The following is a 20,345-nucleotide window of genomic DNA, read 5'->3' on the forward strand; positions in this document are numbered from 1 at the left end:
ACCATGTTGTCCAGGTTGGTCTCGAACTCCTGGCCTCAAGCAATCTTCCCACCTTGGCCTTCCAAAGTGCTGGGATAACAGGTGTGAGCCACCACGCCCAGCAGAGACCATCATTATTGATGGAGGTAGGGTACTCCTCCCTGAGCACATTAATGGTCTTCCTTGCTTCTGGTTCCTGTGTTGCTTCTTCTCCATGGAATATTTTTTCTCCTTTCTCCAATCTTGCAAATTTCTAGTCTTCCTTCAAGATCCAGCTCAAAGGTCACCTCTGCAATGGAACCTTTCCTAATGAGCCAAGCAGAGTTGATTTTCCCTTCTCCCAGCTTCTTTCCAGCTTGTTTACATCTGCAGCCACTAGACCATGGGCTTTTTTTTTTTTTTTTTTTTTTTGGAAAAAGACTGTTTTTAACCCTCAGTCTTTCTAAAAGTGTTCCTTCAAGTGTGGTATGCAAAACACCTACATTTGTACTCACTACACTCATTGAATGGAAGATTCTTGGGTGATACCCAACATCCACAGAATCAGAATCTCTGGGAATGGGCCCCTTGATGCTCCTCATGCACTCAAATATTTGAGAAGCAGTGACTTGACACACATTCATTTATCTATTAAGTGCATGAATGAAGAAAAGGGAAGAGAGAGGTAGGGAAGGCATGGCAAGACGAGAAAGGGTAAGGGGAGCTGTTTTGGTGGCAATTGGGACATTCAGAACTGGCGGTCTCTTTGCCTTACTTCTCTCTTCATCAAGTAATAAAAAGTAAAAGTCATGATGAACTACCCTCTCCCATAGCTGGAATCCATTGCATGCTAAATAAATAAAAAGTTGGAAAGGATAACTTATTCCCAGTGTCTTGGTGAAGAGGAAAGGAAATTTCCCAAATGCTACTCTGGAAAAAAAGAGAATCAACTTTAACTGAACATCTCTGGTGGGCCAGGCTAATGATTTTCTAGAATGATGTGATAAATGCATTACTTGTATATGAATTTTCACAAAACCCCTAGAAAGTGATAACAATACTTGTTTTGTAGCTGAGGAGGAGTTAAAAAAATTCAACCAGCTTCAGAGCTAGAATATGTAGAGATGAGATTTAAATCTTATTCTATCTAACTCTACATCCCATGCCTCCTCATTAAGTGGTTAATAAACCTTGAAAAATGTGTCTTTTATTAGAATATGGCCTGGTAATAATCAAGAGTTTATAGTCATGTAAGCATAATGTAGTACACATATAAAGAATTCTATTTTATTGGCCTTTGGTACGGCCATTCTATATGATTTGTTGCTAACTTAGCTGACAAACTGCCCCAAATAACTCCTTGGTCTCACTGTACCAGTCCAAAAACCAGAAATAAGCTCCAAGATCTATTCTGAAATTGTGATCCAGGACTCACTTTTTAGTATTTATTTTATTGTATTTTATATTTATATTAATATATAAGAACAAATTCATCTTTTTTCTAGTGAAAATAGACTATATTGCACATATTTTTTTTTAAAAAAGACCATACTCTAGTGTCCTGTGGGGATGTGTAGATAGAACAATTTGCTTATTTCCTCTTTATTTTTCTATTTTATGATGAAAGCGAACAATTCCTTTTCAAAAACACGTTCCTGGGCTCGTTGATTGGTAAGCTTTCATTTGCTGAAAAGATTCAGAAATCTTTTCCGACTTCAGGCTGAAATTAGAATCAATTTCTTGTCCTCCTGTTCTTATTGTGGGCCTTTATTCTGCAAAGAAGCCTGCAGTGCCAGCAGAGCTGACTGCCAGTGCCCAATGTGTGGCTGACATAACGTATGGAGGTAATCCACACATGTAGCTCAGGAAGGCTATTAATACGAGGTGCTATTTATGCTGGTTTCCTGGGGACTGTACCTAAACTGAAAAGGCCAGTTCAATACTTTTTGTATTTATCAACCTGCTCTTCCTTCACGTCAACTGATTCATTCAGTCCTTGCAAGGACCCTGGGGAAACATCTATTGCAGAGAAAAACCTCAGGGAGGAAAGAAAATAGGAAAAGAGAAGCTTTCACCTCCAAAGAGTAAGCTACATCTATTTAGAAAGACACATATTCACAAACGAGGCAAGATTTGAAATATACTGCACCACAGGGACTTGCCTTAGTCACAAAGTCACGGGAACCTTGAGTTTCTCCATGTTATATGGGTATTTGCCCTTTCCACAGTTTCAGAATAGGTCCTAGAGCTTATTTCGGTTTATTGGACTGGTGCAGAGTGAGGAAAAGGAGTCATTTTGGGCAATTTGTCAGAGAGACAGCAACAGAAACCATACATATGGCTCTCTTGAGGCATAAATATATTTATTAGCCTCTTTCATTATTGTCTCTTGGTGTCTCTTGCAAGTAAATGTTCATCCCCATACTCTCTGTTCCTTTAACTTCTGGCACAGTATTGAATATTGGGTGTGGGGAGAAGGAATCAGTTTGTTTAATTCTTTCTACGGTGCTTTGTGCAAGTCACAAGCAGGTGGGCACTTAGAAAAACCACTTGATGAGAAGGAAAGGGATTAGCCAGAAAGTCTGGTTTGTATGGATTTTGATCAATGAAAGGATTGTATTCATTTCCACAGCAGAAAGAGAGACCTTTTATTAAATGTCTTTTAAAACAAACCATTAAAAAACACAATCCAAACTTGATTTTATTAAAAAACAAAACCAAAAACACAACCTGATCTCTTTTGATTTTTTTTTTTTTTTTTTTTTTTTTTTTTTTTTTTGAGACAGTGTCTTGTTCTGTCACCTGGGCTGGAGTACAGTGGCGTGATCTCGCTCACTGCGACCTCTGCTTCCTGGGTTCAAGTGATTCTCCTGCCTCAGCTTCCCGAGTAGCTGGGACTACAGGCATGAGCCACCACACCCGGCTAATTTTTGTATTTTCAGTAGAGATGGGGTTTCACCATGTTGGCCAGGCTGGTCTCAAACTCCTGTCCTCAAGTGATCTACCTGCCTCAGCCTCCTAAAGTGCTGGTATTATAATTGTGAGCCACTGCGCCCACCCATTTGTTTGTTTTTGAGACAGGATCTTTCTCTGTCACCCAGCCTGGGGTATAATGGCATGATCATGACTCACCTCACAGCTTCAACCTGTGGTCTCAAATGATCCTGCCACCTCAGCCTCCAGAATAGCTGGGACTACAGGACTGCACCACCATGTTCAGCTAATTTTTAATTTTTTTTTTTTTAGAGATGTGGTCTCCCTATGTTTTTCTAGCTGGCTAAACTCTTGATTTTTCTCTTCACTACATGTTTAGTCTAAGGAACTGGCAAAATCTATTAATTGTTTAACACATTCCTGATAATTAAACAGGGAATTGAAAGCTTTTAAAAATTATTATATAACAGTGCTAAGTGACTGAAAAGGCTCCTAAAGGCAGCTCTCCTACTAGTAATCCTATTATAAACATGCCTTATTGAATGGCACAGAGAAAAGCGTCATCTTATTACGTATGACTACACTATACCACTCCAGATCCTCTGCAGTGTTTACTATCATTTATTTCAGCCATGTTAGTTTAACAATGGAATCTTGACTTATTCCTCATGCTTATATCAACATCTTCCATGTGACTGAACTCAAGAGCCAAATTTGCTTGTTGTTACAGCATCTATTCTGTTACACAGATCTGATTCTAGGACCTCTTTTGCCTAATATTTTTTCTATGATTACCTGTTAAAGTATACACAGTGCCACAATTACAATAATTCTCCTAATTAAGACAGAGTAATGAAATGGCCAATAAGTATTTGTTCAACCACTATGGCACTATAATATATGTAAAAGACCTTCTGTTTCATTTGGCTTAAATAGCATAATGGCTGGCACACCTGGGTATGTCTCTGGCATCAGAGTAGTTGGATATATGCCAGGTATGCCCAGGAACACCAAGTAATATGGCTCCTGGCTGAAGCCAAGGAAGAAGAATAACCAACCCCCCAAGCAGACATTTAATGGAACAATTCCTTACTGTATTTATCTTTACCTGTCTCAGATCTTCATCCTAATCCTGGTTCCCACTGCAATATTTGGTTTTATTGCAAAATGAGAAAAAGACTCAGGTAGAAACAGAATGGCTAATGAAAATGACTGCCTATCATTAGCTACAACCTTCAGTTCTTAATTTTTCCATTTTCTTCTAAGGACTGAGTAGAATTCTATAATGAAAAACAGACGATAAAGCAAAGCCCTCAATTTTCTACACTTCAGTATAATTGTTTTTCTGATCTCAAGGAGACAAAAATGTAATTTGACCTTTAAAATGTGTAGTGAGAGGGTCTACATTTCAGGCACTATAGAAAAAATACTTCCTGCTACACTGATACGAAATAAGAAGACAAATATAGTATGTTTCTTTGGGTACGTAAGTGATTGGAAAGTCCCTGTTTCATATCTCCAGTGGTGCTTAGGAGGCAACTGCAGGCAGGAGATGCTCAGGAGTGTTTCAAAGGGAGGCATCTCCATCCTTCCCTCAAGGAGCTCCAGCAGAACCGAGGTGGCAGAACAATTGAGGCATTCTTCCTCTCATTTTCCTCTCACCCAGGCTTTCTGAACACTACTGACATTTTGGGCCAGATACTTCTTTGTTATGGGAGAGGTGGGAGAGGTGGTTAGCAGCATCCCTAGCCTCTACCTAACAGATGCCAGCAGCACTCTCTCCCTGTGGCTGTGACAACCAAAAATATTTCCAATGGGCAAAATTGTCCCATTGAAAACCATTGCTGTGGTCCTAGGCATATCACCCCCTTTGCAAGACTCTCAACCAGTAGTTTTCAACCATAGATGCCAGGAGAATTATCTGTTTTTGCTTTTCATTGAGACAGGGTCTTACTGTGTCACCTAGGCTGGAGTACAGTGGCATGAACATGGCTCACAGAAGCCTTGAATTCTTGGGCTCAAGTGACGCCTCCCACCTCAGCCTCCTGAATACGTGGGACCACAGGTACACACCACTACACCCAGCTAATCAAAAAACTGTAGAAATGGGGTCTCTCCCTGTTGTCTAGGCTGGTCTTGAACTCATGGGCTCAAGCAGTCCTCCTGCCTCGGCTTCCCAAGGTGTTGGGATTGCAGGCATGAGCCACCATGCCTCTTTTTTTTTTTTTTCGATAGTGTTGTTGCTTTTGAGGGAGTCTCACTCGTTGCCCAGGTTGGAGTACAGTGGAGCGATCTTGGTTCACTGCAACCTCCACACCTCCCAGGTTCAAGTGATTCTCCTGCCTCAGCCTTCTGAGTAGCTGAGATTACAGGTGTGTGCCACCATGCCCAGCTAATTTTTTGTATTTTTAGTAGAGACGGAGTTTCACCGTGTTGGCTAGGTCTTGAACTCCTGACCTCAGGTGATCCACCTGCCTTGGCCTCCCAAAGTGCTAGGATTACAGGTATGAGCCACCACGCCTGGCCTGTTGCTGTTTTTAAAAGCCTAGTACAACCATTATATCTGGGGGTGGCACTTAGGCAAGGGAGGACTATAAAACTCTTGGAGTATTTATTTATCATGTACACACATACACTTTGTTATGGAAAGAAGTAGATACTAATTTACAGGTATCACCTTGTAATGTTAAGTTGTTCACAAAGATAACACATAAAAAACTCAAAGAACATAGAAAAGTCAGGCTTTTTATCATTGTTTGAAAAGCCAGGAATCACAAGAAAGCAGCTAAAATTTGGAGGATATGGGCAAAGAAAAAAAAAAAAACCAATATTGCACGAATCAACTGTGAAAAACCTGCAAAAGTGATGGTCTTATTTGGACTCAAAAGAAAGGGGCTTCAAGGATATATGTTTCAACAATTTTAAATTATCTGAGTATCCAAGGGGCAGCAAACTGGGAATATGGGACAAACGATTACATAGGTGGTTCTGATACTCAACAGTGCCACTGGAAATTTCCCACATGAGAGACCTCAAGATCACATCCTAGGAAAAGTGCACAATATTTAAAGGGTCAATGGTAACATCTGCTTTGTATGTGGGGCCACCTGTTGATCACCTTGATAGCCTATATGTAGTTTTGCTTGACTGTCAACAGGGCTTCAGTAGCAGATGAGAAGGATTTGAGGGATGAGAAAGATAAACTTATTTCAAAATAGCTTTTTCTTCTGTTTAAAAGTCCCACTCACTCTGTTGCCCAGGCTGGAGTGCAGTGGCATGATCTTGGCTCACTACAGCCTTGACCGCCTAGGCTCAAGTGATTCTCCCACCTCTCAGCCTCCTGAGTAGCTGGGACTAAGACAAAACACCACGCCTAGCTATTTTTTCCCCTTTTTGTAGAGATGAGGTCTTGCTGTGTTGACCAAATTGGTCTCAGACTCCTGCCTCAGCCTCCGAAAGTGCTGGGATTACAGCTGTGAGCCGCCTTGCCCTGCCAAATTCTCACTTTTAGACTTTTTCTTTTGGCTGGGGGAGTCTCAACAAAGCATTTGTTAACATGCAAATATGTCACTTTGGGAGAGAGGATACACAATGATCAAAGGAATGAGTTTAGCAGTTACATAAGACAATTGAGTTTTCTTAGTTAAAAAAAAAAAAGAAACTGCTCTTTGGAGTGGAGACACCACTGCTAAGCGGTGGAGTGGAGACACCATTGTAAACGCCTACCTTTATTGAGGTGAGGAGCCCTGGCCTGTAGGGGGCAGCAGGAGGTTCACCCTGTCTGCCGGGAAGGAGGAAACTCCAAGATGCAGGAAAATTGGCAGAGGAAGGGGAAGTGGGCCAGGGCTCAGGGTGCTGGGAGATGAGACTCCTGACCTACTTTCAAATTCTGCTTGGGCCAGACCTGGCATTGCTTCGGGAAAAAATAAACACAAAGTATAGGAACACTTCTGGCCCACTGATACAGAATGCATACTTTCACAGATTTCCCTTTCCACTTTGAAAACAAAGCTGCCTGAAAGAACTGTTCCCTCCAGCCCCCACTCTCTGCAGCCTCTTTAGGCCTCCCCACACTCAGCACACACCCTACCCCACTGGCTCATTACAGTCTTCCATTTTCTCAGAGTGCTTTTAATTAGATGTTAAATTGACAATAGCACCTAACAGAATTTTTACAGCTCTATTTTGGAATACTTTTTCCCCCAGCATATGGTGGAACTATCAAGTATTATTCTCCTTCCTCAATGTTTTTTTGAATTTAATGTTTCATTGCTCATTTTAAGCCTTCACAATCAACTTGGACACACACACACACGGATTTGTGATGAGAAGCTATACTAGTTTGCATATAAAGCAATTAAATCTGGCAGCTATGATTCCAAAAGATGAATATTTTCCAGTTGTGGTAGGAGGTCAATCATACAGAAAAGAAACCAGCTGTTTCATGTTAGTTCCTGATGTGACTTTTCACACAGATGCTCATGTCACAAAATTTATTTTCTGTTAAGATGCACTGTGAGATCATTGTGTCATCTTTGTTCCCCTCTCAAATCCCCAATTCTTTCTGGGAAAATGAGAATTATCTATGTTACGGCCATGCAGCCTTATGTAACCGTGTCCTGCTGAAATGCCAACTTTGATTTTGTATTTTAGCTACTCAATGGTTTTCTTCAATAACTGTACTGAGCAAAGTATTCTTCACATCCCAGTTGGAAGAGAGATCATTTCATTCATTCTACCTTGATGTGTGCTTGCTTGGTATTGAGAATGTGCAAACAACAGCTTCCTCCCAGCCTTTCAAAATCATCATTCTCATGAATTCCAGCAGCACTTTTCAGGGAATTTAGTCAAGCAGGACTCAGGTCCTTATGCTGGCACTTTTTGGTAGCAAAGTGAATATTTAGAATTTCTGACTTGAGTTTTTAGCTCTAAACTACATGAAATACTTGTTGAGTACTTTGTGGTTAGGATAGCTGGGTGGCCCAAAGAAAGGACAGTAGAAGAGGAACTGGAAATGGAAGGTACATATCCATGTCGCTTGTGCACCATATGCAGTGACATCTGTCTTAGAACTAGCACTCTTTCTGGAAATCTCCAGAGGACTTGTCCCATGTCCTCCAAATCTAGATATGCCTCATGATGTAATCCTGAGGCAACAAGTGTATTAAAATGAGTACATTCTAATACACCTACAGTTCAAAGTTTGCTCTAATGCTTAGAATGCAGTACTTCACCATCAACAAGAAAATTTCATTTAAAAAAATTTTCTAAGGTTCCATCTTCAATTTTGTGACCTGATATTTCAAGAGCACCACAATCCCTAAAATTCATTTTCTTTCCCTTAGAAAACAAGAGGGAGGCTTTATTCAAGTACGTCACCATGTTTGCTGGGCTGCAGACTCATTTGGAACAGAGGCAAGGTTTTTCCGTTTGGCAGACATACATGGTTGATTTTTAAAAGTACTTTGGTTTTATTTTTAAGTTAACATTTATGCAATGATTGTGGGACCATTTTTATTAAGGATTAGATCAGAAAATAAGTGCTGGTGTTTACTCATTTTATAGCAACAGCATACAAAAAATGGTTGATCTAAATGTCTTCTTCGGTTTGCAGAAAAAGTGCCATTTTGTTAAGTAGGTGGCTTTTAAACAGCAGCACTACTTGGCAGCGCTCATTCAGAAGTGATTCTTTCCATCAGTTTAAAACACAACCTGAATTACAAGCAGAGAAAAAATATACAATTTCCTTGGGTGCTGACTTTCCTGGCCCCACACTTTCAGCTCTTGAGGAGTAAAACTCTCACAGAATCTGTTATAAATCTCAAGACATCTCATGACCCATGTGATGTTCATTTTACTAAGAAATAAAATAAGAAGTACTCAGCTGGAGGAGAGAGAGGTAATTTGAGGGCACTGCTACACTTTGTCAATTAGTGTGTGAGTCACTCAGATGGAAGGTATCACACAGAGGCCTCAGAGGAAGAGTTTATTCTAAAAGGCCACACAAAAGAATAAGATAGAGTGGTCTTCTCTGAACAGCTAACTAATGCCTCTAGACAGGGGGTGGCGAACTATGACCCTCATGAGCCAAATGTGGCCCACTGTCTTTTTGATTATCTAGGGCTGCCTTTGAGCAGCAACAGCAGAGCTAGATAGCTGCATGGAGACCTTAAGGCCACGATGCTTAGGATATTTACTAGTTGGCCCCATAGAGATAAAGTCTGCAGACCCTGGCTCTAGAGAACTCTGGAAGCTGGCTGTACTTCTAAGTGTTAGGGTAACTTACCTAAAGATAGATTGGAAAGTTTTATGGCTATAAAATAATAGTAAGAACAACTATAGCATCTTTACTTTCTCATATTCTTGGAGCTGTTTTGAACAATTGATTAGGTTATCATATGATCAAACAGAGAGGCCTTCCGGTGACATACAGATGCTATGACTGGGGTGGGGGAGGTAGATGACTCCTCCCCTCGGAGGGCCTCTGGAGAGGCTGAATGATAACTGAAGGAGAAGGTTTTCTTTCAAGTTCCTGCTGTCTTCTGCACCCTTAGGATCTTACATGATACACAGCAGATGGTTTAAAATTCATGCGTTTTAGATTAGATTAGTGTTAAGCCTAATTCTTAGTTTTACACAACTCCATAGTTTCTTCTAAAAAGGACTCAATGTCAAAGCAAGCACTTGGAATAGGAAAAACATGCAGAACATGTGATCAAGTTCTAGAATCATGGAAAGCCAAGGAGACACAGGGAACAGGTTACATGAGCCTGGGCATGGTGGATATGTGCCAGCCCTTGGACTTTAGCCAATCTGGCAGCTGTGAGGGGGTCATCTTTGTTGCCACATGGAAAGATGGTGCCTAAAAAAAAGCCAAGAGTGGGCAGAGCTAGGAGACTGTGGGAAACACTGAGGGGGAGGAAGGAGAGAGGGTGAGACGAACCAAGTCCTGATAACACAATGAGGATTTACAGCCAAATTTGTCTGAAGGAACCTTCTGAAATTTTCATGTATATCAGCCAATAAATTCTCTTTTGTCTTTAACTAGTATGACTTGGTTTCTGCCACTTGAAACTGAAAGAGTCCTAATACACTAAGAACATTCTTCTACTTATAATAACTAAACCTTTACTAACAGATATATTGTTTCAATTGTGGACATTAGCAAATATACAGGGCTCAAAGAAATGTTTTCTATCAAAATCAGCAGCAGGGCAAGGCAGGACCAAAACCATATTGGTGCACCATGTTTAAATTCTAGTCTTAAAGATACCCAAGAATGGGATTCTGTCACTAAGCTTATGTGAGATGTTTCTGAATTTCGTTAAGGGAATTCTTCTCATTTTATAATTATAGTGCTGGAAAATATTTTGTTTTCCTAGTAGCATTCATGATATTAGCCTTTCGGCAATTAGTCAAAAATATTATTTTTTGAGGTTTCGTTCTTTGTTGGGGTTTTGTTCTACATCATTCATATAGTTTGGGGCCAACTTCAAACTCCAGTGAATTATGTCTATCAGGTTTCTTTTTATTCAAATACTTTATTTTCTTTTTTATTCCCAAGATAAATGCTACTGCCTGCAGGGCTTAAAACAATCTGCTTGAGAGTTATTCTGTGATGCTTATATATTAAATAAACAATGTTTTCCATCTGATACTTTTACCTATTTGAACGACTCAAGTATCATACATTTATAGTTTCTATGTTGAATCACTCACCAGTTGTGTAATTCAGCAAAGGCAGCTTTGATCTTCTTCACAGAACTATCCACTTCTTCCTTGATCATGACGCGATATCTAGTTAGAGAAACAGTGCAGCGTTGCAAATCCTTCACTGATTTCTCAATATTTGGGCCTAAAATTGATGTCAAAAAATATTATTAACTTGAGCATTTTATCTTTTGTTTGTAAGATAAATAACAAAACAAAGCAACCAGCCTAGCCCACCAAGAAAAAGGGATTCGTCTTTTGTCTAGTAAAAGTTCCATCAGGAGAGTGTTTGTAACCCAGTGTGGGTGGTTTGCGTGGCACCTGAGGCTGCTATGATTTCACCAGTGGGGTCTCTGCCTGGGCCATCTAGGGTATACTTGTCTCCTGTACTCTTCAAAAGGAGGCTGTGATCATTATGTTCTATTACAAACTGCAGTGCCTTAGAATCTGATGTGTCTAAAGACCATTTGTGCTGCTGGCTCTCTCTATAAACACCACTCTGCATGGTTAAAAGCCAGCAGGGTTTTTGGAAGAGGAAAATGACACAGAGATTGCCAGAGGTACAAATGAGCTAGAGAGAGGATGGGACACTGGTGCCAGGTATGCTGGCACTAGCCCCATCATCCAAAGCCAGGCCTGTAATAAGGGCGGCAGCACTGAAAGCAGCTCTGTGGGTGCCCATTTCGCCCGATTTCCTGAAACTGTCACCAGGGTCTACAGGTAGTGCATCACAAATAGGCAGATTGTACTTAACACAATCAAGGCCATGTTTCTTAAAAGAAAGAAATCCCCCTCAAGAAAAGTGAGAAAGTAGATCAAACCAAAGCCAAGGAAATCAGATACAGCTGAGGCTGAATGAGAAGAATATTATTTAATCTTCTGGGAATCAGAAAGGAAGTGATTTTGATTTTTAATACGAGTTATGTATCAAGTATATCCAAGCTCAGAAAAATCATAAAAACCCAGTGTGTCAAATATAAAACCCTCTTTCCGAGTTACACTGTCTGTAAATTCTAACACAGAACTGAATTTACATGGGGAAGACCATATCTGAAGAACACATACCAGCCTCCAGACTCATCTTCTTTCAATGCAAGTCAAGCACTTAAGTGTCAGGGAAACACGAGTCCCTTTCAGCACTTAAATTTTTAAAAGAGCTCCTACATGAGCACTTGCTTTATAAGATATTAGAATAGAAGGTATTTGTGGTACAAGTTTATCCATGCCTACAACAAGAAGAATGGTCTCAGAGGTGCAGAGAAGAGATGTAATTCCATTTAAATATTCAAGACCTTTGATTACATGGGAGGAATCACATCTGCCTTTCCACCTATGTGGGTCATAGAGAAAAATGCAATTTCATGTGCATCTCTCTTCACTAAGCAGCAGCTTTTGGAAAGTTCTGTCACTCTGGCACTTTTCTGTATGTGCAAAATATGTTGAATCATTTGTGCAAAAGAAATCACTTTACCTCTTTTCTTTGCCAACTCATCTGGCTTTATTTCAAGATGAGCTGCAGGGGCATTGGACTTAACAGGAGATGTTTTTGCCTTAGGCTTGCTTGGGTTACAAGGCTGCTCAGCTGACCACTGTAGGCCATCTGACCTCTCTGTTGTTCCATGTATAGGTTTGGGGTTCCCATCTAAGGATAGTTTCTGTTGCAGTAGTCTGTTGCCTTCTGTAAGAAAACACCAAATAATGACTGTGAAGTGATAAACTAAAAACACTTATGATAAAGTGATGGAGGATGCCAAGATTTCTGTTTTTATTTACATGTTGGCAATAATGCCTTTCACTGCAAACAGCCAAGAAACTGTTTAAAAAGAATCCCCAGAAGATTAGAGGATGTACTAGAAGAGCCTTGTATTTTGAGTAGGAAGACCTGGGCATGTTTTGGCTTGGTAATTACTTGCAGAGTGACCCTGGGCATCTCTAGCCTTAGTTTCCTCATCCATAACTATCCAGGAAGGTTATTAAGAGGCTTATAGGAGATGAGCAGGGCCTTTTCCCTCCTGCAATTCCAGTAAAGGCTATGAGTCTTTAAGTACAATTTCATATTGAGGCTATAAAAATGTAGTCCTCCTATCTCCAAGTGCTACATTAATGTCTTGTGATATTTTATTCTGAATTAATGAAGGCAGAGAGTGATTGGAGAGAGAGCAAAAATGAAGTGACAACAGGTACTATAATCATTGCATCTAATTTATGAAGGGCTTAAATCAGAAAACATCATCATAATATCTCAACTATACTTAATATCTAGGGAGTCAGATTCTCTCTGGAGTTTTAATAGATGTGGCAATAAATTAGCAGGATGTTGCTTTTGGCATCTTTTAAAGATAGGTTCCTATTTAGTTATTGCTGGAGTGAATTAAATGGCACATTAGTGGCTTGAAAAGGAAATGTATCACACTTAACATCTTACTTACTACCAGAGAGAGCTTTGGGTGTGAGAAAGAGGAAGCCAGTATGCTTTCGAAGGCCATGTTCTTGCAGAAAGCTTGAAGAGTGCAGTTTGTATCTAGGAGAACCAAGTTCTGGTATTCCCTATGTCCTGGATGACCTTGTGGGAATGCCTTCACTTCTCTGGCTGACTGGATTGCACTCAGACAGAACACAGTTATCTTTGTGAAACCCAGCATTTTCAGTTAGTCACCTTTGCCCCACTTCTCTCTACTCCCATGTTGCCTTGCTTTACTTAAAACCATAGTACTATGGTTATGTTTTAACACAAGCCTTCCCGTATCTGCCCCTCGCCCCTGCCTTGTAGAGGCTGTGATCTTCCCAAGGGCTAACACTGACACCAGTTCTTTTTTGAAGCCCTAGTACTTGTGTCTGGCTGAATGGCTTTCTGTAGAATTATGACTGAATTAAAGTACATTTGAAACAATTTCATGGAAAAAATTTAAAAAATGAACATCTTACTCGACATAGTCACAAACATTACAGAGACTACACTTAAAAAAACACAAAGGAATATGATCTAGGTCCTAGTCAATTTGATTTTAGACATTAGTCCATTCATGATCAATATAATTAGACTTCAGGTGAATCCATCATTCATAACTTACATATCAAGAAAGCACAACATACTTTTTATGAGCTGAATGATGAATACCCTTAAAAATTTACTCACAGTACACAATAAACTGTTCAGCAAAGGTAGTAAATGAAGTATGTAAGTACTGAAAACAGTATTTCCTTCAGTAATAAAACAGATTCGAATGGTAGTATGCAATTTTATCCTTAGTTATATTAAAGTAGAACTTCACTATAAGGCACTGGCTATCAAACTCCAGTGTGAAATGAGTTTCACAAATATTAATAATGCCAACAAATATTAATAATGCCAACATTTGCTCAGCTTCTGGTGAGGGCCTCAGGAAGCTTACAATCATGGCAGAAGATGACTTGGTACATATTACATACGCAAGTTCCCAAACACCATTTCTAGAGATTCCAATTCAGCTGTGGGCCTAGGCTTCTCCTCCCTAGGTGATTCTATTGGAGTGGAGATAGGTGGTACCAGCCACCCTGAGAACCCTACTGTAAAAGATAAAAAACTAATTTTATGTTGAGTCTATAAACATTTGTGTTAAAACAATGATTACGTTCAAGCTGGTTCCAAGTCACTACCTCTCTAAATCCCAGCTGAGAGTTAGTCTTGATGAGATATTATAAATTGAGAATTCTGGGTTAGGCTGTTTTTCCATTGTTGTAAAGGAATACTTGAGCCTGGGTAATTTTTAAAGAGGTTTATTTGGTTCATGCTTCTGTATGCTGGACAAGAAGCATAATGCCAACATCTGCTCAGCTTCTGGTGAGGGCCTCAGGAAGCTTACAATCATGGCAGAAGATTAATGGGAGCCAGCATGTGGTGAGAATGGGAGCAAGAGACTGAGGGGAGAGGTGCCACATACTTTTAAACAACCAGATCTCACATGAAGTAACTGAGCAAGAACTTGCATATCATCAAGGGGATGGTAAACCATTCATGAGGGATCTGTCCCCATGATCCAATTACCTCCCACCAGGCCCTACCTCTGACATTGGGAATCACATTTCAACATGAGATCTGGAGGGGACAAACATTCAAACCATTTCAAATTTAAAACACAGATCTTTGTGTATAGTGTCATAAAGAGACCATAGTCCTGAAAATAATGGGATTTATATTATAGCTTAATGGAAAAAATGACCTTAGAACAGAAGGGAAAAAATTATTGAAATAAAATGCAAAAGAATTTTAAACGGAAGCCAAGCATGCAAATGAGTATGGGCTCATTAACCTAGAGCTAATAACATCTTGTTTGTGTATCAGACAACTGATATGTGGTCTACTGGTTCATTTCAACATTCATGCAACAAATATTAATCAAGAAATGTGAGTAGCAATATTTTTTTTAGGTCCTGAAAAGATGTCTCATTACTAGTGGAATCATTGAACAATAAAATCTTCAAGACCGCTTGCACATATTTGCATACTGGCTGTACAGATCTGTCTTCAAATATAGTAAAACTCTGGGACTCTTGCAGATGAAAACTGGTAGAGAGTTATAGAGCAGAAGAGAAAGTCACTGGATACGGTGACTTTCCTCTAACATTTTAGGCCAGAAATACCATCAGCTCTCCATCCATCTGGAGTCCACTTGTAAACTTCAACAGGCTGTAGCTCAATGGGGGCTGATTCAGACATAAGCCTCCACTGTCCAGTAAGATAGCCACTAGCCACGCGGCTATTAAACACTGGAAATGTGGCTTGTCCAAATTGAGATGTGCTATAAGTGTAACATATATGTGGCAATTTGAAAATTTAGTACAAAATTAAAAATTTAATATATTTAATAACTTAAAAAAATTGACATGTTGAAATGCTATTTTTGATACATTAAGTTAAATATATCATCCAATTAATTAACCTGTTAACACTTTTTAAATGTGGCTACAGAAAATATAAATTATATACATAGCTTGAGTTAAATTTCTATTGGATAAACACTAATAGGATACACAAGGAGCGTGAGATTGTTGATCTACAGTGCATAATCACTACTAGTTTATATTCTAAAAGAGGATATTTCTTTTAGTGAAGCCTTAAAATATCCCCTGCAATTTCTACATGAGAAAAGTGGTGACAGTGATGTATGTCTTGTTCATCATTACTGTATATACTTGGTATCTCATAGGTACATAATAAATACTGAATGAGCGAATCAGTGTTACTTCAGTGCTATGCATGCCTATGGCCCTTCCAATTGTAGGGAGCCTAGTTTGATATGAGTCTCTGGCTGTGTCTTTATCTAATATTCATCAAATACTTGAGCCATAGTAGCCATATCTTGGAAAGAAAAGTTATCTCTGCAAACATTCCATCTGCCTAGATTTCAATAAAAACTGTATACATTTTAACTTAATCCTTGTCCATGTATCTAAAAATGGCTTCTAGAAGTTTGTGTCTTTCAATTTAACTATTAATTGAGCCTTCCTTTTATCAAAAACACTTATCCCAGCATAAATGGTATACAATGTCCTGAGTATTATGTTTAGTTTCTGATTCAAGGCCTCGACAGACACATATAGAGAGTGCACGATATATCAACTCTGGTTTATTAATAGGCAATAAATGAGAAATAGACGTCTGACCTTAATAACTAGTATGCACAATGTGAAAAAATTTCAAATCCCAAATGTTGGTTTGGGATTTGAATACAGGAATACAAGTGCTTTTTAATATATTGAACTTGTATCTAGCAACCTGGCTAATTTCCTCATTTGTTCTGGCAGCTTTATTTATTTTTTTGGTAGATTTCCTAAGATTTTCTTTCTATATACACAATGACGACGTTGGTAATAAAGTCCAACTTCTTTTCCAATCATTCCTTGCCTTATTTTCCTGTCTTATTAATTATAACTACAAATCAGAATGAGCATCCTTGCATTGTTCGAGGTCTTAGGGAAATTGCATTCAGTATTTTATTAAGTATTACATAGCTGCAGAGTTTCCATGTATTTATTAGACTCAAGAAGTTCCCTTGTATTACTACTTTGCTGACAGTTTTTGTCAAGTGACTTTTTTTATTTTACACATTGAGATGATAACATCATTGTTCTCCTTTATTTTATTAATTAATAATATTATGATTGTTTTTCAATGTTAAAAGTTCAGTTCCTGAGATTAACCACACACACTTGGTCATGGTGTATTATCCTATTATATATTGTTTACTTCATTTGTAATGTTTTGTTGAGAATTTTTGTTCTGTATTCATTAACAATATTGTTCTGCAATTTTCTTTTCTTGTAATAACTTTGTCAGGTTTTGATATGAGTTATGCTGGCCTCATAAAATGAGTTGGGAATTATTCCCTTCTTCCTATTTTCTGAAACTGTTTAAGGTTGCAATTATATTTCTTCTTCAGATATTCATGAGAATTCACCAATGAAGTCAGCTCGACCTGGAAATTTTAATTATGAATTTCTTTACTAGGCATGGGGTTATTTGGATTTTCTATTTCTTCTTTTGTGTTTTGGTAAGTTGTGTCTTTTAAGAATTTGTCCATTTCATTTAAGTTTTTAGATTTATTGGCATGAAGTTGTTTATAACACCCTGTTATTAGCTTTTAAATGAATGAAGAGTCAGGGTTAATTTTATTCCCGATATTGGAAATTGGTTTATTTTCATTATGATTGAGTTTAAAATTTTTCTCATATCTCTTGTGAATTTTTCTTTTTGACTAATGGATTGTTTAGAAGATTGATTAATTTTTAAACATTTGGGGATTTTCTAGTTATCTTATTGCTATTGTTAATTCAATTCTACTGTGTTCAGACACCATACTCTTAAGATGGTGTTTTAAAATTTGAAACTTATTTTATGGTCCAGCAACTGGCCTACTTTAATGTAAATGCCATATTCTCTTGAAATTGCTGGGTGTGTTGTCCTATAAATATCAGTTGGCTCAAGTTGGTTGATGATATTGTTCAAATCGTCTATGATCTTACTGATTTTTAATCTATATGTTCTATCAGTTGCTAAGAACATTGTATTAAAATCTACAACTGCTGTGGATTTGGATTTGTCTCTTTCTTTAGTTCTATATATTGCTGCTTCATGGATCTGAAATCATGCAAGTGTTATGTCTTTTTGATCAATCAAACAACATATTACTATGAAATGACACTTGGATATGTGGCTTGTTGTTTTTCATCAAATTCAGATAAACGGTGTCTGTTATTCCTTCATAGCTTCCTCCTTCCCCACTCCCCAATTTTCTCTTTGCTCTCCTTCTGCAACTCCAATTACACCTATGTGCGACTGCCTGATACTGTGCCTTAAGCCACTGAGGCTCTGGCTTTGTTTGTTTTATTCTTTTACTTTTTTTCTCTCTGTTCTTCAGTTTGCATAATTTCTTTTGACTTGTCTTTAAGTTAACTCATCCTTTCTTCTTAATTGTCTGAACTGCTGCAAAGCACATCTGATGATTTAAATTTTCTTTCTCTTCATCCATTATATCCATCTTTTTTTTTTCTGTAAAATTCTTAATATATTTTTAATTAGCAATCTTTGCTAATTCCAACTTCTGTGTTGTCAATGGGTCTGTTTCTAAAGACTAACCTTTCTCTTCATTATAGGTCACATTTTTCTGCTCCTTCCCATGTCTAGTAATTTTTAAAATTGGGCATTGATCATTTTGAATGATGCACTGCGAAACTCTAGATCTTCTTTTCCTTTAAAGAGTTTTGACTTTTGTTCTAACAGGTGATTAAAGTACTTGCAGATCACTGTCCACTCTCTTCCTCCCTTTTTGCCTTGAGGATAAATGTCAGGCAGCTAAAAGAACAAGCCAGGGGAAGGAAGAGATGGTAAGAGGATAGTGGACTGTTCCTTAAAATACTTTCATTTAATTCCTCTGTTTATACTCCTCTTCTTGAGCTTGCCTTCCATCCAATGTGCCATCTCTGAACCCAGGGCTCCTCTAGGGTTCTGATTCTGCAGGGCAATCATCTTCCTCCCCGCCAAAGCTCCTCCCTCTGTATTCTATGCTGCAGCATCTGATTCATCAATAAAGCCCCTTCCATCTACTTCCCTTCTTGTAGAAACTGATGCCCTTTTTTCATTTTTTTCAGTATTGTGGATTTCTACATTTTAAAATTTCTTTACTATAATTTAAGGAAATTTGTTATGAAGACAATAAAAATTCATGCCTTTCTTTTTCTTGAAAAGTTCTTGATATGCTTTGTCAAATTACTTTTCAGTCAAGTTGTACCATTTACACTCAGCTGCGGCGCCTGCAACTGTTCTCACATTTAACTCTTGCCGACACTGAAAACTATCAGCCTTCTGGTTACTAAATCTTAGTATCAACTTACATATTTTACTTGTCCTTCATATGATTTATTTTATACAATAAATGAATTGTGCTGGTTGTTTTTGTTAGTAGCGCCAAAGAAAACAAACCCTCCTCTTGGGGAAAATATATGAACTTAGATTCAAAAGGTTTTCATTATGTATGTATAGCCATGTATGTATTCAAATTTGAAAGTTTCTGAAAAACCTTTTTTTCTCTTTAGCTTTTACTTTTTAGTGAAAGCTTCATGTACTTATAAGTAGACTGAAGAAAGAATTCAAATCTAACTTTAAGAATTCAAGTCTAACTTTAAGGAATGTATTAAACATAATACTTTCTAAAATTAGTTTAACTCTTTGAGTTAAGATGGTTTCATTTTCTCCTATACACAGGTAATTGCAGCAAAGCACATCATCTGATCTGAGTATGTATTGTAAAGTAATTCTATTTGGAAAAAAATTGATAAAGAAAGCATAACGTTGTTGTTGTAAAATTATGTCAAAAATTGCTAATATCTATGCTACTTAAAGCATGTTATCATTCTTTAAAAAGTACTTATGTGAATATAATGGTGTTTTATGAGACCTGATACCTGATAATATAATTGGTAGTTGTTTGGTAATTGATCTTTGTGTTCCTGAATATTTACAAAAAGAAATATAAATGGAAATTAAGCTTCTTAAAAAGTTCTATCCCCCTACTAATCAGTTTTACAAGTAAAACAATTAGATTGGTATGATCTTTCTGGATGGTAATATATTAATAACAATGATTCATACCCTTTGAACCCAGTAATTCTACTTCTAAGAATATATGCTAAGGAAACAATCATGGTTGTTCACACAAATCTATATACAAGAGATGTTCACTATAATATTGTTTATAAAACCAAACACTCGGGGCTCATGCCTGTAATTCCAGCACTTTGGGAGGCTGAGGTGAGCAGATCACCTGAGGTCAGGCATTCGAGACCAGCCTGAACAACATGGCAAAACCTCATCTCTACTAAAAATACAAAAATTAACTGGACATGGTAGCAGGCGCCTGCAACCCCAGCTACTTGGAAGGCTGAGGCACGAGAATTACTTGAACCTGGGAGGCAGAGGTTGTGGTGAGCCAAGATCATGTTACTGTACTCTAGCTTGTCTAAAAAAAAAGAAAAGAAAAAAAAACAATTTACATGGACAATAGTTTGGGAATAATTAAAAGAAATATGGCACATGGCATATTCATAAAATACAATGCAGATATTTAAATCATGTTTTTAAAGAACATTTAATGATATTATATAATATTCATAATCTCATGTTAAGTCAAAAGCAGAATACAAAGGTTCACATGCTGTTTAATATGATTTTTTAAAAATCTACATATCTGTGCATTTAAAAATTCTGA

At 38.0% G+C, this 20,345-nt stretch overlaps 1 protein-coding gene across 13 annotated transcripts in view; it reads right to left on the minus strand.

Moving 5' to 3' along the window:
- Positions 1 to 20,345, minus strand: part of SPATS2L (spermatogenesis associated serine rich 2 like) — a 168,404-nt gene that overhangs the window by 28,672 nt on the left and 119,387 nt on the right. For 10 of the 13 annotated variants that reach the window (XM_032278735.1, XM_032278732.1, XM_032278736.1 and 7 more), the window contains 2 exons: positions 12,074 to 12,280; positions 10,612 to 10,747 (listed from right to left, as the gene is read on the minus strand). In XM_032278735.1, the coding sequence (XP_032134626.1) occupies positions 10,612 to 10,747; positions 12,074 to 12,280 (343 nt within the window). The remainder of the gene's footprint in view (positions 1 to 10,611; positions 10,748 to 12,073; positions 12,281 to 20,345) is intronic. The other 3 variants (XM_032278741.1, XM_032278742.1, XM_032278740.1) reach the window with 1 other exon arrangement.

Source organism: Sapajus apella, unplaced genomic scaffold, assembly GCF_009761245.1.
Source record: "Sapajus apella isolate SASKATOON/1434 unplaced genomic scaffold, GSC_monkey_1.0 scaffold10, whole genome shotgun sequence".
NCBI lineage: Eukaryota > Metazoa > Chordata > Mammalia > Primates > Cebidae > Sapajus > Sapajus apella.